We start from the raw sequence: 23,491 nt of genomic DNA, 5'->3' as shown, positions 1-23,491 counted from the left end.
TATCTCACTGACCTGTTTCACCTATATGTCCCGTCTCGATCTTTAAGATCAGAAGATCAGCTGCAGCTTGTGGTCCCCAAGACAAAACGCAAGCTTCGTGGGGACCGTGCATTTTCTGTCACTGCTCCACGGCTGTGGAACCAGTTGCCTTTGGAGATTAGACAGGCCGAGTCTTTGACTGCTTTTAAATCTCTTTTGAAAACACATCTTTTTTCACTGGCTTTTAATCAATGATGTTCTTATTGTTATGGATTGATCATTTGTTTTTGTTTTTGTTTTTTTTTGCACTGTCTGCTCTTATATTGTATTTTGTGGTTTATATTTGTCTGTGTACAGCACTTTGGCCGGCTGTAAAGTTTTTAAAGTGCTTTATAAATAAAGCTGGTATGGTATGGTATGGTATATATAGTTTGTTCAATTACTAAAATAACATTGTAAATAAACATTAAATCTCATAAATTTCAGTCTTTTTGTAGGGATTACGAATAGTATGTATTCTGGGGTTTTTTTGTTTTTTGTTTTTTTTTTAAGAAAAAAAAAAACGTCTTCATGCTTCTTCGATCACCGGCACCGGGAGTCTCCTCTTCTCCATGTTTGTGTCTCTTCGCCACATGAGGAGCTTTCAGAGCCTGACTGACGATCATCAGTAGATTCAGAGGTGAGAGCTGAAACCTGCAGGACATCTGATCCTTCTCATGACCGGCTGAGAGCTGGAGTTGTGCTCATGGGTTCAGAGTGACCTGCAGAGGGCGCCCTCCCATCACAAACACCACATCCACACCGGGCTTGTGGGTTTTTCTGTTGTGTGATCAGAGAAATGAAAGTTTTCTTCTTGTTCTTCGCAGTCCTGACCTGCTGTGACTGAAACAGAGGCTCGGCCTGTGGTCCAGTCTGCTTCTTGTTTTCTGAGCCACGCTGTGATTCTTCCTCTCTTTTACTGTCTGATGAAATAACATCTGATTTTCCTCTGATTTTTTTCTCTTTGACTCATTTTAAATTCAGGTTCAGCTTCAGGTTACTTTATTAATACCCGAGGGTAGATTTGTTCTGCAGTGGGATGACATTCACACACATTTACGCACAGTTACAAGTACCCCAAGGCTCCAGCAGTCAGGGCACGAGACGGGAGAGAAACCTCAACATAATACATCAAAATACTAATAAATAACCCAAATAAAATCCTCTAGATAAAAACCAAGGTAAAACAAGTTTAAAGCCAAGTTTAAAAAAAATTAAATAAATAAACAAGTAATGCCTCTGTAGTCTTATTGTGCAAAATTCTGTGCAAAATCTCTACAGCTGGTTCAGTTCAATAATAGCAGCAGGAACAAAGCTGTTTCTGTAACGTTTCATTCTCCCTTTAGGGGCTAGAACCAGAGGGCAGAAGCTGGAAATCGCTGTAGCTGTTATTTATACAGGGACGCCGGAGGAAGCTGTGACTCACCAATCAGTCGAGAAGACCATTTAACTATTTGGTTTAGGGCTTTTCTCGTCTCCAGAGATGTGTGACCAAACCATGACACCAAGGAAAATGATAAAACAGACTCAATGAAAGCCCGATAAACCATGCTCATTATAGTTTGGTCAGTGAAGAGTTTCCTTAAACAGGACAAACGCTGGTGACCCTTTTTACACACAGCTTCCAGGTTGGCTCCAAAGTTCAGTTTTCCATCAGTAACAGTCCCTAAATATTTGTAAGATTGCACAAATTCAATGGTCTGACCTTTGACCTTGTGCATGTGATTCTTCCTTCTATAATCAATGACCATATCTTTGGTTTTTAGAGTATTAAGTTTTTTGAAGTGAGTAGATACGACACTATTATTCTGTGAGACTCAGACTATAAATCTATTCTTCATTATTCAAAGCTTCTTTAGACGATTCTTTAAAATGAATCCATCTCTGGCCCTGTGTCAGAGAAATGCCGTGGACGCTTCACCTCTTTCAGTACTAAGTAAGAGGAGTTATGAAGAAAAGTAAATTAAATGTGACTGTGTGGATGAATTTGAATAAAACTGAGGTACTGTCATGGACACTCAGACAATCTTAATGTGGGAATGATTGTGTCAGAATTTATAGTGAATTATGAAGTATTTAAATTAAAACTAAAGGTCAGTATAGCTGCATTTGTTGTGTTCAAAAAAGAGTCTAGAAAGTTTCTGAAAATCCCACAAAAGCAACAGTTATTTCAAAATGTGGCACAACTTTTGAATCGTGTATTCAGTGCGCCGTCATTCATCCACCAAAGCGAGGCTTTAATGGTCGAACAGGATCCTCTGCTTTCATCAGTCCAAACCCACTTCACACAGTTTGGAGGCTGAAGCAGAAACACACACCCACACACACTCCCTCACACGTTTGGTCCCTGATTGAACACACAGGTAGGAACAGACTCATGCAAAACATGCAAACTCCATGCGTTGCTCTGTGAATGTCAGGATCTGACCGTCTGAGTGATACGTGGTCGACGTTTTCTCTTCTCTGGGATGTTTTGTTGTGGATTCTGCCAGGAGGAGCTAATTTTGGCGAGCGCTCCGGCCTCGCGCGCTCTTGTTTTGCCCAGGTTCACTCAGGCATCCAATGACTCACCAGAAGCGAAATATGGAAAGAATTCCCTGGAGTCGGCACAACCGTGCTCCCGGCTAAACCCTCTGTTGTTCGGTCCGGCCCTGTTTGTGGCGATCGGCGATTGTCCAGTGAAACTGTGTTATTCTTCCCTCGCCGGCCTTGCTGGGAGAGCCGTGACGGGCCGGACATATCTGGCATAGCTTCCTGCGAGAGGCTTTGTCAGAGAGATTAAAAGAGAATCACAACAAGCGGCGGCGAGGCATGGGGTCACACCGGAGGGCCAAACGTCCACATCCTGCCCCGCAGCCACCAAACACACATCAGTCACCGTTTCACTGATTTATCAGAGAAAACCTTACAGTTCTTTCAGTAATACGTGAGTTAGGTGCACAAAATCAATAGTTATCGATTAATCCAAACCTGCTTTATTCAATATTTGTGTATTAAATGCCTAAAATGAAGGTCAAGTGTTGGGAATGACATGAAGCGACCAATAAAGTCAAAATGTTCTCATTCTGTCAGTTTTAATCGCATTAAGCATGGTTAATGAATGGAGGACTGTCAACAATTAACTTTTTGAAATTGAAACTCTGACTGGCCTTCCCTTGAGCAGCTCAACTTTAAAATGTTGGATGGTTCAAATTCCACATTTGTGACAGTTTTCTCAGGTGAAACTGCTCCACATCAGATAAAGACATTTTTGTGCATTAAATGGGTGAGTGTTGTGCTAATTCTATGTTCCCAAATGATTCGATTAATTTTGATCAATTAGTTGTGATTAATTAGTGAAATTATTTTAATGAATTGACAGCACTAAATAAAATGAGAAAAGAAAACTGTCTGGTCCACTGCACCAAAACAGCAACAACAACAAAAGATTTTATTTCCAACAAATACTGTTTAATCTGTATCTTACACTGTACTTATACTTTCAAGTGAAATCACATAATTTTTCCCTTTTTTTTTTTTCTTGTTAACCTGTTCTGTCCAGCTTGGGAGCAGCAGAATGGAAGTCTGGCTGCTGTTATTTCCCCGACAGATTTGCTCTTCCAAGAGGAGCTTATAAATATCAAGCTCCTCTTGTTAACATGCTTTCTTACTTACTTTTATTTATTTTGAGTACTGATACATGATTTTGCTGGACCTGACAGGGGGACAGAAAGACAGATAAAGAGACAGAAAGCAAACAACAACAACAACAAAAAGAGTGGAGAGAAGGAAGATAGTGCAAAGCGCGGCTACTGCACCTGCATAAAGACATGACAGAGGACATCCTACGGACTTTTGTTGGCGAATGTAGCAAACTGGGGCGTGAAGCTGAGGATCCAGGTATGAAATCACACCAGAGCACCAGGAGAGGCCGATTACAGATCACCACTAGTCGAACCCACCACAAGAAAACAAGGTAACCGAGTCCACAGTTAGAATGAAGAGTGATTAAAGATGAGCGTGATCATGAAAATGTGACAGTGATCATGCAAATATGACCTCTGACCCCCGAGAAGACCAGCAGCAGGCCAGAGAGGCCCTCAGGGCCCAGACAACCGGCGTCCACCCCAGAGCCCGGATCAGACTCCCCCCCCCCCCCCAGGCAGTTCAACGCGGTCGCCTCTGAAGTTACATACATGCGTGAAGAAATGCTAAAGTGACTTAACAATGTCACATTGTGACTGTGGGTGTTAGAGGGCCTGATGGTGGTTTAATACTGAATCTATATTGTTCAGAAACGCCTGCTATTATGAGGGAAAGGATTCTTTACAAAGACTTTTTCCACTCCATTGCTTTTTCCTGCAAACTGCTGGGTTGGTCGCCAGCTCCGATAGGGACGAACTTCACAGAAGTCCCGGCGGCGGAGAGGGTCCCAATGAAAGCCGAGCTCAAGTTCAAAACAACAACAGTCGAGGCACGTCCACAAAGATAAGGGAAGACAAACAGGCAGTGTACGAGTCAGAGGGGAAACGCTCCAACAAGAGAAGTATAAATATACAATCTGTGCGGCGGCGTGGGAAAGGTCACTGTGGGAACTGGGCCTTGTTTTTTGTCAATGAGTTTTAGAAAGAGCGTCCCGGACTCCAGCGCCGCCGCCTTTCGGGTTCCCACCCAGACCTGCGGCCCGGCAGCAGTGTCACATCCATTCCTCCATTGTTCTCGGGCTTCCTCTCCGGCCGCCGTCCCCCTCCCGCGGCCGAGTCCGCCATGCGGCGGGGAGCGTTCTCCGGGACGCGGGCCCGGCCCGCGGTGACACGCCGGTTCCCACGATCTCCTGCCCTTCCTCCAGAGTTACTGCTTGCTCACCTCTCCGGACAGGAAGGCGGTGCGGCGAGGCCGCGGAGGGAGCGAGCTAATTTAAGCTCGGCCTCCATTGTCTCACATGGAGGACCGTGATCCTGCGTTTCATCTGCAGCGAATCCAAGCGAAGCACATGCGTCGAGTGTGCAACGAGAGTAGAAAGAGGATGGGGGGGGAGAAAAATCTTACAAGCTGCTGAGAAAGTTTGTAGCGGAGCGGTGAGGTCAGGGCTGGTGGTGGGAGCTCGACGCTGCATTTCCTCCAAACTTTATCCCACGAAGCAGAACAGAGGTCAGAACGCCGACCCCTGAGGAGCAGCCCGGCTGCGTTCTCAGGACTTTACATATTTATCTGAAGATTTTTTTTTTTCTTAATTTTCCACTCTGGTTCTTGGAATCGGGTCATCAACTTTCACACGACTGAAATATTTAGTGATCTGAACCCGACTGATCCAAGAAATCTGAGCAACATGGAGTTTTCTGATCAGCCGTCTTCAAATCAATACAAATCACTGATCTTAACTTTCCACCTGGCTCTGCCTCCTCATTGTTTTTAAGGGGATATTCAGAAATAATTTTAAATAACTGGCAGTTTGTGTTGAATGCCAGAATACATTGTGATCTGTGACATGATAGTGAAAAGGTGGTTGATTCATTTATATAATTGTTCAATAAAAATTGAAAAGAGAGCTAGCATTCTGCCAAAGTTTGATTTTATCTACAGAATAAACATAAATTACATGATGAATTTTATCTTTGAGTGTTTTGTGGCAGGATTTCTTTGCGGCGTGTTTCTATGTTATGTTACAGATCTTTTATTTTCAGTGGTTTCCTTCTCTTTTTGATACATTTCATCATTTACTTTAAGTGTTTAAAGCAATGACAGCACAAATCTTCATCACACCACGTTCTCCTCGACGCGTCCTTCCCTCCCGAGGCTCTAAAATCCACTTCGACCTCTGGTCTCCTCCTCATCGCCTCCATCCCAGCCTCAGGATTAAACACGAGGCGGAGTTAATTGGCAGAACCACACTGGATAACAAAGTCTTCCTGAACTGAACGCCGTGTCCTCGCCGCTCTGCTCTCTTGGTGGCTAATTGGAGTCCCCCCCCCTTCCTCCATGCATACTTCTGGTGACGCGATAAAACGATAAAGCTGTGGGGAGAGAACACAGCTAAGTGCTCTGGCAGGGACCATAAACGTGCTGCTGCATTCCTGCTAATGGCAGCTTCTGCTGACTCGCTAATTCGCAGGGATTGTGCAACATCGTGAAATATTTATCTGGCTGTAGCCTTCCTGGGGCTCGGCGCTCGCTGCCAGGTTTTCAGAGTCTGATATGAGTTCATGAAAGAGTAAAAGGGGAAAACAAGTGAAGGCAGCCTCCCTGGATTCAGTATTTATGAGCAGAGCTGCAGAAGTGAGGCACTGGAACTTGTGATATTGGCACTAAAAGTCCTCTCGGCTCTTCCGGACCTTCCCTGCAGTGTTCGAGTGGGGCGGGAGGAAATGGGACAGCGGTACTTACGTAATAAAGCACAGAGCCTGAAGGGCAGGACGGGCTTCTTCTAGAAAGAGCGGCTCTGCTGGCACCTCAGGCGCCGGCTCACCCAGCCGACATGCAGCCCAGGGAGAGATTACCCACTTACACAGTTCCTGCAGACACCCTCGGCCACAGCCAGACGGCCAGAACACTGCAACCACCAGGCCGAGGCGCGGGAAAGACCAGGTGGAGACGTCGCCTCGCTTCTCGCCTTGAAAGCCATTTTTTTAAAACAGGCTGCTGAAGATCCAGGAGGCTTCACAGACTTTCAGTTCCCCGGACTTTCTCAGAAGGAACTACCCTCGTTTCCAAAACCACACAATCACAGGAAGAACATGCAAAATGTGTGCTAACAAGCACACCGCCATGCCACCGTGGTTACCGCTTCCTCTTGACACAAACACGCACGAACAGAGCAAGGCACCATCCACATCCCAGCACATTGTAAATCTATTCTTTATGTATGGATGAGCCCTCTGCTGTTCGTCTCTCATTTTAGATCAAACATAACAGGGATTTGAAGGGTTCATGTTCTGTCTTGTGTTTTTTTGGAGGCCATGACAGCTGACTGAGTGAGAACCAGGGTCACCGTCTCTTCTGCGGACGGTCCGTCACACAAATGATACGATTAAAGAAGTCTAGATGAAGAGTCAGGACAGATGAAGACATCAACGTGAATGTTTTATCACAGTCAGTCAGTGGGGGGAAAAAAATCAAGAGAAGCTGGTTCATGTACTGTAAAGAGAATTATAGATTGTAGTGATTCTGCTGCAAAGAGTTTTCAAAATGAGATTACTAACTGACTGGTAGTAAAGGACTGGACCACGTTCTCAAGTAAAATGCTTTTTGCATGGTTGCATTTTAGTGTTTTATATACTTTTTGTATAAAGTTATTGCAGCTGTATTATTGTTAATGTATTGAACTTTATTAAATGTTGTTGGACATGGACCTCATGGATCCTGACCTCAGCCACCATTCATATGCTTTTGTTCATTTCTGCACCTCTGCAATCACCTTCAGACAGAAGGCTGAATTTCTTTGTGTTTGGTGTTTTTTCATCAAAACTGAGCTGTTAAACCTGAGTTTGACCAAAGCGCTCTGAGCAGGTTCTTGCCCCTGTGTGTGTTTTCCTGGGACGAACTCCCAGTCCGCTGCAGCGACAGTGAAGCTCTTCAGTCTGCATGCAGCTGACAAGCCCTGCTTAGCTCATTACTGTTATGAACTGACGCGTCGAGACTGAGATTACACGTGTCTGCATATCAGATCAGCTGCGCGGCACACTGACGGACCTGCCTGGAAACACTGAGACACTCCTGCATCACCCCGACTCAATCAGCTTACAGAGCTGCTGAGTGTGAGCGCAGGGTGAACTCAGCTCAGCGGGAGAGTTTGTTTTGGAAGAATTGTGACGGACAGTGGCAAGCTTTGCATTATTCCTATTTATTCATTCAAAAGAGTTGCACAGTGGATTACCACTCCGAACAAACCCGAGGAACCAGGTGTGTTTCCAGGATGAATCCTCGGCTCTTGAGTTTGTAGAGTCTATAGATTCTTGACGACAGCAGCTATAGGCTGATAGAACTCAGTCATGTCTTCATGCACTGTGACAATCCTTAAAAGCTATAAATCAGTTCAGTATCATTTTAGAAAGGAATGAGTGAAGAGAGGGTCAGACACAGACTGAACAAACAGCTGCTGCAGCACAGAAACTTGATAAGACACCTGAACACTGAACAAAGCGGGAAACGTGACCAGAACAGGCCGAAGGAAAAATCCACAAAGGCAAACACAGAGAGAAGGAAATACAATGAGGAGATACGGATACAGGAGAAAACGCCAACCCAACAAGAAAAACTGACCTGATCAATGCTAGTTAAGGCATTTAGTTTAAAATATCAAGCGACCGTCCACAGACTGTATGTACAGCAGCAGCAGGAAGAAATCTGAGCCGGGGCTGAATCTCAGGTGAACACTGAACCTCCTCAGCTTTCAGGACAAACTGTCAGTGACCGGCCTTGGCGAACTCCCGTGCGGCGTCACCGGCTCGCACACGAGAGGCTCAACTCTCAAGTTTCAGGCCGTCGCCTCGATTCACCGCCGACCCGGCGCGTCGCCCCGAACGCTGCAGACAAAGGCCAGATCGAGTGAACGGTGAGGGACACTCTATCGCTGCTGTGAGGATGAAATATGCAGCAGGAGGGAGGACGGTTCAGCTTTGAGCAAGTTTTGTGTAACGCAGATATAGTAAACTTAGGTAGGGCGAAAAGTAAAAAAAAAAACAAAAAACTGTGTTGATCTCCACTAAATAGGCTGAAACCACTGCTGTGTTGCAAAAATAAAAATGTTATCTAATATGTATGTCACCGAGATCTTCAGTGCAGAGAAAGTCCAACATTTGACCCATTTTATGAATCTGCTAATTGATAGTTTGGGCTCTGGTGAAGCTTGATTGCAGCGTAGCTTTGTGATGCATTCCTATAGATTGTGAGCAGTTCGTAACATCTGACAAGAATACATGGATATTTTCAATAGAAGACTCCAAATTCAGCACCTTCTATTTATCATCTATATTTCAAAACGCCCCAGAGGTTAAAATGACCATTTCTTAAAGTATTCCTCAGTGCTTTATGAAGGGTTAAACATGTTTGGTGTTTCAGGCATCGTCTTCTAGCTGATCCCAGTTCATAGCTGCTGTAGATCACAGTCCTGTTAAAAAAAAACAAAAAACTTTCCAACCTCCTGACAAGGGGACATCAGGGGTATAAAAACGCTCTCTTATTACTTTGAAACGGGCTCAGTCCGTCTTTTAAAAACACGTGTGTGCTCCATACTTGGTTTACAGAGTCAGATCAGATTGTGGAAAAGCTCCCACTGGTCACGTCGAACACAAAGACCCCCGTCCCTCTGTACATTGTTGGCTGGAAAACAGAAGAAGTGGGACGCTCACTTCAGGTTTCATGCCTGTGAGCAAAAACATTCTGTACAATGCACATAAGAAAAGAAAGGGAGTAAAGAGCAGAGTGAGCGTATCTGCCTTTTTTGTGTGGTTGTGTATCTGGACACGCAGGCGTGGAAGTGCGCAGTGACGATCCCCAAACAAACTCGCCATCTAATTTAGGTTCCCATTGTTCTTCTCTGGCACGGGGAAATGTTGATTTACATGTTCAGGTAATGGCGGCAGGCGTGACGTGCTGAACTTCATGTGACACATGGTAACTTTCCACCTGTCTGCGTGTTCGCTTTGCCGAACCCTCCGTGGAACTGGCGAAGACAGTGACTGCTGTGGGTGAGGCTGCGAGCAGCTGGCCGTTCCTTCAGGAAGCTCCGGTTGTCAGCTTTTGTTCCACAGAAGACGTCTTGAAGCTGCGCTGGGTGAAAGTCGCACGGGGCGGATGCGGCCTCGCAGATGAATCAGGGTCATTCGCATTCAGAGGGACGATGAAGCAGAGATGCCAAACTGCTCAAACGGCTGTGAGCCGGAATCCCTCCTCTCCACCTATTGTTCTCGGTGAAATTTACGACGGGACCTTGGCTCCTGAGTGTCGTTCGCCAAACCGCGCTGAGGAAACGCAGTGAGCTGATTAATGGGATCAGTGAGCAATCCTCCCATGTTCAGACCACTCCTGTCACGTTCAGTTTTAGTCCTCTTCTCACATGTTTGTGTGAGTTTACAGTTATGTTGTCCTGCATTTTTCACTCTTTTCCGGTGTATATACTCATGAAGTATCTCACATAATATTTCCACACAGCTAAACTTGCAGTTTGACACAGTTTTGAGCAGACATGTTGGAAGCAGGGGCGACTCAGCGGAGCACCGGGCTGAAAACAACACAAATGGGGCGGCGGAGAAATGACTCAGCACATTTCTTTGCATCGCAAATAATGAGGGCAGGAATGTAACCTCCGTCACAGTAGTTGTTCTCTGTCTCGGTGTGACTGGAATGAAAACGTCTGATAGACTCCGTCCTGCAGAAGTAGGTCATGAGTCTGATTTTTCTGTTTGTTTCTTGGTGATTGACTACTTCTGAGAATGCAGTGCTATTCTGAGCTGCATGTGGTTTCTTGATATAGTGTTCCAGTTGATGGTTTTATTAGAAGCAAAGCTGCTCTTCTATCAGCTCTTTATGGGAATGAATTAAACATCCTGTCATGGTCATCACAGAGCGATTTTTAAAAACAGGATTTTCCAAAAACGCATGGAAAGGAAATCGAGCAGAACGCGTTATATGGGAAAATTAAAAGTGGGTCTTCAGAAGATGTTATCACCTCCACCAGAATCTCTAAAAGTCAGTTTCAAGGAGCTTTTTGAAGGAAGGCACAGATTCTGCCTGCTTATCTCCACAGCAGGCAGATTGCTCCAAAGTCAAGGGGTCCTGATAATAATAATAAAAAAGACTCATTCAGCTTTTTTTTTTTTTTTTTCGCCTTGACTTTGGTATGTCTAAAAGTTCCAGTCAGAGGATTTAAACCTGCACACAGGTCTTAAAACAGCTTCCTGGTCTGGTCACCAGACATGCTTGGAAATTTATTAAAGTCAATTCTACAATTAAATGAATATAATCTGAGCTGAACATTAAAATACCGTGAAAATGATCCTGAAAAAATGTTGTAACAATAACAGCAATGCTGTCTGAATGTTTTGTCTCACTTTATCTCTATTTATCAATTTAACATCCAGATTATAGAGCATCTTCCTCCCACTAACTTCTCCTGAATTGAAAGTTCTCAAGATCACATTTCACAGTCTACGTCATATTCTGAGATATAAAATGCTACTGAGATCCAAAGATAAAAAACTCACTGGCTCTTTATTTTACCGGTCAGAGGTTTTTCATTTACAGTGGCTGCTTGATCTGTTTGTTTACAGCTCCAACTCATTCAGTAATAAAATTTAGAGTATTCTCCTTGGATTATTTCTTATTATCATGATTTATTCTCGTGATAAATAATCTGCAGGGGAAATAGTAAATCAAAGTATTTCAAGAAAAACATTTTCTCCTTTTTACTCAGGTACTACAATGACTCCAGTCCATCTTCTACCAGTTAATCCTGTGCAGGGTCACGGTGTGACCCCGTCAGAGCCAACCCCGGTTTCCTGTGGGCACAATACTGAAACTACTTTTTGTCTGGTTTTTCATGCAGTTTTCAGTTTTTGTTCATTTAAATTCCAAAAACAGCTAAAACACTAAATATAAAACCAATCAACATGTCTGTTTGACATCGAATGGCCTTGGTTTTAGACCAGAAGTGACAGTTTGAGACACATACTTCCAGATTATTGATAACTCAACCCTGTGATTGACCCGTCCTCTCCGACTCAATCCCATCTGTTCGCCGCGGTCAGGATTCTTTTGTTAGCCTCCGATCCGAGTCGTGACGTAAACCGATTCCTGGAAACACGCTTCAGTGAGGCTCTGATGTAGATCAAGGTGTGGATTAGAGTGCTTGAGATGGACCGTGCCGACGCGTCCAGACCTGCTGGACAGAGCCCCCCTCTGTGTGTTTCTATCGCGTTACATCATGGAGGTGCTGTTGCATGGCGGCTGGCGCTGACCCCGTGTCCTCTGCTCGGCCAGGCGAGCCGGACCTCCAACATGACCGCTGCGATGTGCCGGGATCAAGTAGCCCGGCTGCTATCTTGTTACTAATCTGATAATCTGTTTGGCAGAGGGGCTCGTTTCCATTCCTCCTTACATAACTGGGTTTATGTTCAGATACGCGCCGGCCCACCGCTGCCAGGGTCACTCCTGGGAGCTGTTAGAACTGGGCTCTCGTCTTCAGGTTTCAGGCTCTCGATCTGCGGAGGGGTCGGAGGTCAATGTCAGCCAGAATGTGGAGCTCCAGACTGAATTTAAAGGTCTCAGTTTCAGTGGCTGGCAGGTGAGTGTTGCTCTAAAAGAAAGAGAGAGGCAGCAGATCAGGGTCTCTTCATTCAAATACCACCAGTCTCACACAGTCTGGGTCTAAATATCTCACTCTGAGACTTTCAGAGAAGAATAGTTTTCTTGATATTATCATCACTTCAGACAGTTTTTCAGAATGGCATTTTATCTGAAACTATCCTCTCTGGATTCCTCGCCTGAAAAGTACCAACACAAACACTTCAATCACAAAGTGTTGCTATGGCAATGACAGCATTTCATTCATTTTAATCATAATATTTAGTTTGGAAGCATACAGAACGGTTTAGAATCCGTACAAGTAGAGCTGCGATCACCTGAGTAGGACCGTCATGGATGGTGCACTAGCTGGTAGAAAACACCCCACGCAAATTAATCCCCAGGAATTAATCCACTGATTAAAAAGGAAAAACACTTAAAAAGTAAATCTGTTGAATAACACTTAAGCCAACACAGTAAAAGATGCTCCGTGAAGTGAGTGTGTGAGCATGAGCCTGCCTTCATGAGGCCGGAAACACACTGCAGCAAGTTTCACATCAGATTTCTGAATGAGATTTAAGTGTTTACATCAAATATTGAGGAGACTGCAGCCGATTAGAGTCACTAAAAGTCACTAAAAGTCCTTTTAGGTTTAAGAAATGAAAGCCTAGAAAAGGCTAATGACGTTCTTTCTCTGCTGTGAATAAATGAGCTTGATGAAAGCTGATTGCCAACCGATGAAGAAACATACACAGCTGAATTTACGAAGTACAATATGGTTATTATTTTGAGAGGGTAGAATTAAGAAAATCAATATAGTCCAAGATAACTTATTTTCATTTTTAAAAACATCGATACAATGTGTGCAATTGTTCAATTACATGAGACTTTATATAGTTATTGTTTGAATTTGTCTGCAGTTTTTTCTGCTTCATAACAACAGTATTTATCTGCTGGGGCACGAGGCTGAGATCCATTGATCCTCTTCATCTAATATGGGGTCACAGGTGCTGGAGCCAGTTACGTTACGACTGAAAGCAGGATTCACATAAAGAAGTCACATGGTGAACACACACACACACTCACATGTACACTGAGGGGCATCAGTTACATTTACTGTTCAGATGGTACAGAGCATTTTTTATTCTGCCCCTAAAATGTGCAACACTCTGCCTTTATGAGCAGACAGGCCTCTTCTTTGTACAGTTAAAAAAAAAAAAAAAAACATTTTAAAACCTACTTTTTATCACTAACTTTCAATTCAGCATGAGACAATCATGAGTTTTTATGGCAATTTATTTTCTTTAATCTCTTTATTCCTGCTTTGATTGTATTTTAGTTTTATTTCTTATTTAGTTTATGTCTTGTGTTTCATCATGTGCACCACTTTGTCTCTATCTTGGTTGTGTGGAAGTGCATTTTGTATAAAAATGACACAGATTTTTTTAATGATTGCGAGCTGAAACCAGAGTATCTGGAGAAAACACACACACATGCATGCACAGAGGCAACATGCAAACTCCCCACAGAAAGGCCTGGGCTAGACTTGAACATATGAATGTTTGAACCTGAGCTTCAGTCTCTGCTCTGGCTGCTTGTGTGTCGAAGGATCTACTTCAAAATCATGTCCATTAAGCTTTGAATGGTCTCAGGCCTGAAACCCTCAGAGGGAGATTTACTCAGTGTTTCCCGAGTCAGAAGACACAAGGTGAAGCTTCTGTTAAATGTGAGTCCCGCAACCCTGCACAGGGAGACGATGGATGGATGGGCAGATGGATGGATGGGTGGGTAGATTACTATTGCAACAACACATCATAAGAAGGGTAAAATTTTCTGTTGACAACCAGCTCATGTTCCCTTTTAGTGAGTGAACCAGCCAACGGTGAATTCTGATTCACAATGACAGGGAATCAAAAGATCAAAAAGTGACGTTAGTATGAACCAAGCGTTGGCTTTCAAAAGCCTGTTATTCCTGTGGAAACTTTTTGGACACCTCCCACTTAAAACCCAATAAGTCAGAAGATCGAGAGACCATCACAGTGAAAATCAAGATCAGGTGAGCGTTTGCCCTCCTTAAAATTGATGATAATAATAATAATAATAATAATAATAATAATAATAATAATAATAATAATAATAATAATAATAGAAAAATAGAAATAAATTATCCAATCTCGTTTCTACTTTATCCTTTTCAATCATATTTTTGCACAGGAAAGTGAGAAGTCAGTGAAAGCTGTATAGTTAGGTGCTATAACACCATGCTTTAACAAATATAGCGTTATAACACTGCGCTTATACATAAATAGTCAGGATGATTTCGATTATGTGACAATTATGTGAGAGTTTTAATGCTTTCATCAGTTTGTTTACATTCTGTTTACATCCTGTACAAAGACGCTAGGGCTGGATTACCCACAATGCCTCGCTGCGGGTATAAAAGCCGCGTCCTGTCCGTGTTCAGCGCAGTCTCTGCTGCTCGGAGAGGAGTCCGGTCCGGTCTCTCTGCTCTTTATACAAGCGCGTTAGAATCCAACAGAACCAAGCTTTCCGTGTCCTTTACGGATGCTCAACACGTCTGTGGAGGTTTTGCTGAACAGTAACTCGTTTGGTTGTAAAAAAGGACGTCCGTTTCCGCGCTTCCTCGAAGCTATCATGCTGAACACGGAGGAAAGGTAGGCAGACGTCCACACATCCACGCCCGAAAACACCCCGGCGATCCGGTTTTCATTGCCTCCGTCGTTGGTGGTTAGCCAACTCAGTCTGCTTGTTTTAGGTGCTGGAATTGAAAAAAAATAAGTAAAGTTTCTAAATTTTTTTTTTTTGTTTTTTTTTTTTTTTTTTACTAGTAGATAGGATGATGGAGAAATTAGATACAGAGGCGCAGTGAACGCACCACGACGAGCCCTGAAGTTTGCATACAAGAGGAGCAAAACGGGGGGAAAGCTGTTATTTTACCGAATGTTTTGCCTTCTGTTGTTTGCTGTGAGCAAGTTCAGACAGAGTGCTCTCAGCATTGCTGATGTGGGATGCATTCAGCCTTAATATGACTGTATTTATCCCAAACAATGATTACTTAACATGCAATAACTACTCAAACTATAGGTGAAATACACTTAAAACAAGTGTTTTCATCAGACATTAACTATAACTGTTGACTTTTAGATGCATTGAGCTATTTATTATCTAATCTACACTCGCTAGTTTCTTCCGGGAAGATACAAGTTCCTTCTTGTTTTCCTGTTAACGCGCCTTCATCATATTGTTATGATTATGATTTGCCAATATTTTTCGTCTTCACTATTAAATAACTAATCATGTAGTGGGAGATCCCTGTTTGGAGGAAAGAACCGACAGTCTGTCCAAAATAAAAGATGAGACAAGATCGGAGACAGACGTAAATATGTGCACCAGGAAGTGTAAAAAAAAAATCATCTAGAAGTGGAACATAATTACTGAAAAAAATGCTGATTACAGTGTATTTAGCTGAAATCAACAAAGTATTTCCCAAAGCATGGAAATTATTAATAATTTACTACCATGTAAACAAAAGAAATCCAGCCTGTTCAAATTGCATACTGGATTAGGTAATACACTGAAATTTAGTGGATCAACAGTTATGTTGTTGAGAATGTCAGGAAACAGTTTATCTAAGTAACATGGGTTTTTTTTTTTTTTTTTTGGTGTGTTGAGGTTCTAAGAAGGGTACATAAATGCCCCGGTGGAGACCTCAAACATGTCTTGCCAATCCAGGTTATTCAGTCAAGCATAAATGCTGATTCTGAGCTGGGAAGAGATAAAATCCACGGTGGAAAACTGAACTGCATTGTCTTGTACTTTTTAAAGTAACCAGACTGCACACGTGAAAACTGTTTGTGTGACGGTTTGGTTTCAGGGTTATTTTGTCTACCCCTGCACACATACATAACACAACTTCTGCTTTCTTGTGTTTCGGCTCTTCACGTTCCTCCTTCCAGCTCCGCCGCCCCCTCGGCCCCACGGGGCCGTTTTGTTGAAATACGCCTTTGTTTCTGCGCCGCTCAGTTGTTTTTGATGTGGGACAAGACTGCGTGGTAGGGCCAAGATAAATATTTATAGGGACGATTGCACGGTTGGGTTGTAGCGTGCCGCCTTTGTCGGCCTTTATGTGCGTTCGTCCTCTGCGGGTTCATCATCTGACACGCAGCGGGATGAGCACAGCGCTCCATTGATGCTGTGAGCCGGAGCAGTTACTATATTAGCTCTCTGACTGCTACACCTCTGTCAGCTGAAGGCACCAACTGGCCTACATCGGGTGGGTTACATAACGACCCCCCCCCCCCCCCCCCCCCCCCCCCCCCCCCCCTTCCCCCGCTCTGCTTCTCCAGCATCAGTGGCATCTGTCCCGGCCTACCTGAGTGCAGCTGAGTGCCCGTTTTAAAGTGGCTGACAGACGGCTCGCCGCGGTTGCTGGGAGATTCTGGGTCAACAAGGAGCGCCCACGTCCTGCTTTTTCCATAACGAAACCAAAACATGAACTGTCCCGACCGGTTCTGGCCGACAGCGAGATCTGTCAGTGTCAGCAGGCACACCGGACAGACACCGGCAAGATGACAGCTTCAGTGTTTATCCAGTCATTTACTTTCATTTAGATTGAATGTTTCGTGGACTGAACACAAACTGAGATCGTCTTGTCTCCGAACCGCAAGTGTGAAGATCTCTCACTTTCACCAGCATAGTTTTTTTTTTACATTTGAAGGACAAACTTTGAACAAAAAAAAGTCAAGGAATTTGTTTCCTGTCATCACAAAAAACAAAGATGCTGATCCAGGAGTTTTACTTTGAGCCTTATTGATCAGCATTTTCAGCTACTCTCAGTTGGAACAAACAGTATGGGATATTTCAGGTCACACTGACACGACTTCAAGTGAAAGTTTCTGCCCCTCAAACACATCATGTTTCTTCAGTGTTCACCCTCAGCTCCTGTTACTGAATCGGGGGTTTTCAACACCGACCGACCCGAATGTGGCCTGAAACACGACGCCTGAAAGTGTCCTTTGTGGACACTCGGCTCACCGCTGCCGCTCTCCCTGATCTGCTCAACGTGCCGTTCATGTCATGCCAGACGACACCAAAGCTTATTAGAGGCTTTCCACAGAACACTTTCCTGTTCATTCATCCTGATCGGCGTGGAAACCTCAATTCAGCTTTACTGGATCCAGCTTCTCCGCTCAACCCAAAGGAGGCCTTGGCTGCAGTTTCACACGCTCGGACGGCGGTCTGTCAACTTTAGCATTTGGCCGAAAGCAGTTCTTGAGCATGTGGCTGCAGACTTTCGGGTCTTATTTTAGTCATGCTCCATAACGTTTCTCGCCTCTGAAATGTCAGCGGCGGCTGAGATGTGCTGACAGTGTCGTCACGCGCTTGGAAAGATAAACTTGTCAGTTGTTGACAAGTTATGTCGCAGTGACCCGGTTTTTATTTATTCATTTATTTTAATGATCTTTGACACGTAGCTGTCATGTGAGCCTTGTGATTTACACTCGCAGATGAACGGGCATCACTTTGTCTGCGGCGCTCCGCTCTCTCTTGAAGTGCTCCTGTCGTTCACCAAGTCCTTCGGCTTGTTTGGGTTGTTAGTGAGCGAGAGTGCTCAGCCTCACTTTGGGTCCAGGGGTCGCCGCCGCGGCGTGTTTTCACAGCGGTGCGACCACACACTTTCAGACCTGTGGGCACGGGAGCCCCTCCTGTTGCTGCCTCTGCCTTGCCGCGGGGTCAGGGCAGGTCTGGGGGGCTCAACTGTTTACAGCAGCAGCTTGTTTACATGCTGCAGCTGAAACGCTTAGCCCCGGAGAATTTGTGGTCCCTGTAAACTTGTTTGTGTTCGCAGCTCGGGTTCGAGTCGACAGTTTCCATGACTAAGCTGGTAATTACAGAGCTGCATGTTGGTTTTGGTGTGACGCGGTCGACTCAGAGGACCTGCCGGAGCACTTCCTGTTTTGTTTGAGTTGAGTGTTTCTTGGATTTGGGCCAAACCTCGCCTCAGCAGCCTGTCCCACCCAGGGCCATCCTCCTCCTCCTCCTCCTCCTCCCGAAACAATCCACCTGAAACGGTCCTGGAGCTTTCTGCATGCACACACACACTTCCTCCCACCCCCCTGCGGCGCCGATGCAAATAAATCCTCACCGACATACTCGGACTGCCCGGGCTCGCAGACATGTCGAGCGCTCACCCAACGAAGTAACCTAGATTCTGTTTTTAGTGCAACCTCCTGAAGCATCGGAGCCCTGGAGGCCGTCTCCGTCCGGGCGGACGGGCGTCGAGCGACAGGGTGGCTTGGCGTGAGACTAAAATGTCAGAGGACGACAGTGTCGCCTTTCAAAACAAGCTGGCATTTCCATCAAGGACAGACTGCCTGTACGTGAGAGGCAGAGCCAAGAAGCCGGAGCAGCTCTTCACGTCTCTGAAGTGTTCTTACCTCCTCTTCACCTTTCCGCTGCAGGTTCCTGCTCGTTACTCTCGCAACAAAACACAGCGCCTCATTCGGACCAGTTCACTAGACAAACACTACAACAGTCCAAGCTATTTAAACACAGTGTTGGTTCAGACTCAATATATTCAACTTGAGTTGAGTTGCCATTAAGAGAAACTATAAATCAGAATTGCTAAAGTCTCGTTTAAGGCAGACGTGTGACCCTGCAAAATAACCAGGATGCAACACCGAGACTCAGAATTCACCTGGACACTGATTCATGTCCACATCATCGATGCGCCAGTTATTTTTCCTGTTCTCCCTACATGCTTCCGTGTTTTCATTCTGGTTCGGCAGGACAGTGTTTCCCACGGCGCTCGCCCAGCCGAGGTGGAGTCCTGAGCTCAACCGATGGAAGCGGTCAGCTTCACTCCAATGCAGGAGCACAGCATCATGTGAAGCAGCGAATTACGCGCCTTGTTTTCCGCCGCTCGTCCCAGCTCGTCCCGGTTACCCGTCTGGTCGGCGGGGAAACGGCGGCGCGCGCACACGCCTGCAACGTCCCGGTGGAGCCGGGCTGAGATGCACAGCGGCTGCACTCGCTCGCCGGCCCGCCTGCAGCACCGCACAGGTGACTGTGCGACGGCGGCAGAGCCAAAGCCGGAGCCATCGCTCCCGATCCGAGCCACGCACGAGCCGAATTCAGACCGCAGACGCTGCTTGTTCCCGGCAGCCCGGCGAGCTATTTGCAGACGTGTTTACAGATCACGCGCTTGTTTGTGATATGTGCCCTTCCTTCTCCGCTCGCACAACCCACCAGGACCCGTTTGAAGGCCGCCGTGAATCACCGGCTTTAATCCTGTCGACTTGGCTGCAAACAGGAGAATGCTGTGAAACTTAATCGCGGCGCGGCGCTCATCGGCTTCGCATGCCCACGCCGGTCTTTGTGGATGCATTCCGGTCGGTGTGGCTCAACGAAATGCCTCCTGATGGGGGTTATATTTGCTCGCTGGGTTACGCAAACGACAGCCTTGGTTGCATAAAGTCGGGATCCAACAGAAGCGAGATTCCCCGGGGCAGTTGTGTACGCCGAGGAGGAGGAACGTGTTGCTGCAGCTGCTTTATGCTGACTCACTACAGCCAGGCTGCCAATCAAAAAGGTGTGAGAGTGTGTTTGTGTGTGTCTTGGCTGCATTTCTGTCTCACATCATACAATATTCGAGCTCCCGGCAGCAGACCTGTTTTAAGTGAGGATGAGACGTTGACGGAGCGCTCTAACGGGGTCCTGTCTCCTGCAGCTCCTGGTTAGCGGGGCCCCTGCTGCCCACCCTGCTGCCCGGCTCCACCCCTCAGTCTCCGGGGCCTCTGTGGTGCTCCTGATGCCCCTCACCCACAGCTGAAGATCCCGGGTGGGCGAGGGACGGTCAGGGATCACTCTCTCAGTGTGCTACTACACAAGGTGACGGTCCACCACACTCACACACACACACACACACACACACACACACACACACACACTCACACACACAACAGACATCTCGTGTACAAGAATTCGATAACTAATGTTAAAGTGTTTCTCACATGTTAACTGAAGGACTAAAACAATCCCACTGAAATGTAACAAAATGCTGACAAAACAGAAAAAAATGAGGATATTATAGAATATTGTGAAATAGTTTATAAAAACAGCTGAACTTCCTCTCCTGTGACATTTTTTCCTTCTTCTCCTCTGAAACTGAAGCGTTCCCAGCTGACCGACAGCGAGTGATTTTTAAGCCGCCGCTTTAATAAAAGAAGTGAATTGGTCTTTGTCCCGGACGGTGTTTTAGAGGCTTTTCCTCGCCGGCTGAAAGAGGCTAAAGAGCCGTGAATGAGAACAAAGAGTCGGGCACGTGTTGCTCTAATTCACTCTGAGCACTGTGGGTCATAATTGTGTAAAGTGCTTCGTCCCTCCGGGACCTTCCTGACTCACTAATGAGTCCAACTCTCATTTTACAAACAAAAGGAAAAAAAAAAAACATGCTTCATTCTCGCTCATCACCTGTATGTGTATTTATGAAATTCCTCTGGGCCTCAGTTTGAATTCCTCTTTTTCTTATTTTTCCTCCGTGTCTGTGTGTCATAACCGGATTAAATATTTGGGGTCAGGCAGATCAAAGAAGGCCTCTCTCCTCTCTGACGTTTCCAGTTCAGCAGACGTGGTCACAAGACCCAGCCACACGCACGCCGTTTGTTTACTGTCAGGCCGGTTTGTGGAAGTAATGCTTCGTAGAAAAGCTGGCTCAGTGTGTGGCGGCCATGACAGGGATCAGAGAGGCGGCGTCCTGACCGTCAAACACGTTCCAGAAGCTTCTTCTGTCATGGAGACCTTAAAGCACGCTGCAGTCAGTCCGGCACAGAGTTGAGATGATTTTCCTTCTGTCTGATTGCAGGACGATCAGTTAACCGTGACGCAGGCCGCTCCGTCGAGTGGGAGCCCGTCTTTTCTCCGCTTCCACTACCAGCTGAGCGAGCGCCGCTCCGTCTTCTGGGACACGGCGCTGACGGCCGACAGCCTCTTCCTGGAGATCCCCGGAGGACTGCTGGCCGAGGGGAGCAAGGAGGGGTGGGTTCCAGCGCGGCCACCGTCCTTTCACAGCGCTTCAGTCATCTATGGGGACGCGATGGCGAAGCGGCGGCGTTGCGGCAGCTGCAGCTGGCCTGGAGCGGAGCGGGGAATGTGGGACGAGCTCTGGCTCCTTCTGGACTCTTCCTCTGGAAGCATTTGTTGTTGATCACATTCAGAATTTAATCCTGACTCTCCGAAGCCAGCAGAGATGACGCAAGTTGAAGAGGATGCTAATAAGTCCACATTTTCAGTGTGTGTGTGTGTGTGTGTGTGTGTGTGTGTGTGTGTGTGTGTGTGTGTGTAAAATCAATGGCAGGACAAAGTAACCTTGCCTGCTGCAGGCGTCCAGCCAGCTTTGCAGCTGCCACTGCATTATTATGTAAAGTTGCAGCGCTTATGTAAAAACCAAAAAAAAAAAAAAAAAGAAAACTGAGTGCGTCACCATCACTCCTCTCTCCTCTCCGCTCACTGACTCTTTCTCTCTTTCTGTGTGTGTGTGTGTGTGTGTGTGTCCTTCGCAGGCTGACTGCTCTGCTGGAGTTTGCAGAAGAGAAGCTCAAAGTTAACTATGTCTTCCTGTGGTTCCAGAAAAACAGAGAGGATCGATGTAAGAGCTCCCGCTTGTTCTTTGCTTTCCTGTGAGATGTTTTTAGAATAAATACTGCTGATGTAACGACACCGCTATCAGAGTGTCTCTGCCAAAATGTCAAGAGGAGACGAAACATCAGTGACTGATGAGCAGCAGAGTTAGCCCGGTGTCGCTCATTTAGCTTGCGTTCCTTCCACATGTGGCGTTCAGGCGCGTTATGAAACACCAACCAAGCAGCTGTGCTTCTAAAATGAGGCAAAATTAAATTAAAACAAGACTCGATCTGCTTCAGATTAGGTTTTTAGGAAACAAACTGCATGGCTGAGTGACTTCCTCTCTCTCTGTGTGTCTCAGTCTCCATCATCAGGACCTTCCACTACATGGGCTTTGAGATGGTGAAGCCGGGGAACCCTCTGGTACCGGCCCGGCCCGATCTGGCCTTCATGGTTTACTCTCTGGATACCAGCAGCTCAGATGAGGAGTGACTGACACCTCCCTCTCCCACCCCCTCCTCCTCCTCCTCCTCCTCCTCCTCCTCACCAGACTCTGAAGGTGTCGCCTCTCCTCCTCATAGACTCTCTTCATTGTATTTTTTTTTTTTAGCTCACTTTTTTGTTTGAGCTGCAACAAACAGGACAAAGACAGCAGCCGCACATCCAGGAGAAGGCGTTTGTACATTATTTCTGCAGCATATCTCCACCTCTTCTTTTTTTTTTTTTTTCCCCCTTCCTCTCTCCATAAGAAGACTGCGGGCGTGCCGGTCCGGCCTCAGAACCGAGCCGCCGTCGCTTTTTCAACATGCTCCTCCGGCATAGACCTAGCGTTAGAGGTGTCATTCCAGTCTGTCTTCTGTTTTGCTCTTCGCCCCACACACACCCCGACAGCGAGGAGACGACGAGCTCCACTCCGTGAGCCTGTGCAGGCGAAGGGGAGGCTGCTGCCTCAGCTTCCACGCGTCAGAAGCAGCGGGCGGGGGCTCTGGCCAAGCCTTCAACGGTGGATAAAACCTGGCTTCTTGTGCCTAAAATGAAGAGAAGAGTGCAATTTAATCTTTTCGTTTTGTTTAATTTTCCTCTTACGTACTGGAGAGTCTTATTGGACGAATGTTTTCATCAGATTCAGGTGATTTTATGCAAAGCAGAGCTGATTTCTTTTGTTGAAGTTACGCCAAAGAATCCACTTCCAGCTCGTCTCAGTCTTCTGGTGTGTAAAAGCAATATTAGCCTACATTCCCCGTGCCGGCCGTACTTACTGTTCCACCTCTGAGGTTTTCTTCTTCTGCTGCTGCTGCTGCTGCTGCAGTCTGATGGAGCGCTGACTATAAGCTGTTAGGAAATGTCATTATATGAAGTTTTTCAGAGGTCTATTTTTGCTGTACATATATTTCTCTATTGTTTATTGTGATAGTTAAAAAAAAAAAACAACAAAAACAAGAAAAAAATGGGGTGGGTGGTGTTTTTTGATTGCGTTAGCAACATTTCAGTGACAATCCATAACATGTATATTCATCACATTTTGTTGTTTATGTCTCTGGGAATGAGGAAATCAATAAAGGTTGCTGACTAA

General features: G+C 45.7%; 1 protein-coding gene across 1 annotated transcript; it reads left to right on the top strand.

The window, feature by feature from the left end:
- The first annotated feature begins 14,753 nt into the window (after window positions 1-14,753).
- Window positions 14,754-23,491, top strand: oaz2a (ornithine decarboxylase antizyme 2a). Its single transcript, XM_030096716.1, is given in 6 exon segments — window positions 14,754-14,951; window positions 20,027-20,105; window positions 20,107-20,187; window positions 21,161-21,333; window positions 21,858-21,943; window positions 22,280-23,491. Coding segments are annotated over 6 exon segments (660 nt in total). The 5' UTR covers window positions 14,754-14,841; the 3' UTR covers window positions 22,411-23,491.

Source organism: Salarias fasciatus, chromosome 7 (genome assembly GCF_902148845.1).
Source record: "Salarias fasciatus chromosome 7, fSalaFa1.1, whole genome shotgun sequence".
Classification (NCBI taxonomy): domain Eukaryota; kingdom Metazoa; phylum Chordata; class Actinopteri; order Blenniiformes; family Blenniidae; genus Salarias; species Salarias fasciatus.
The sequence above is the reverse complement of the archived record's forward strand: the minus strand, read 5'-3'. Positions and strand labels throughout refer to the sequence as shown.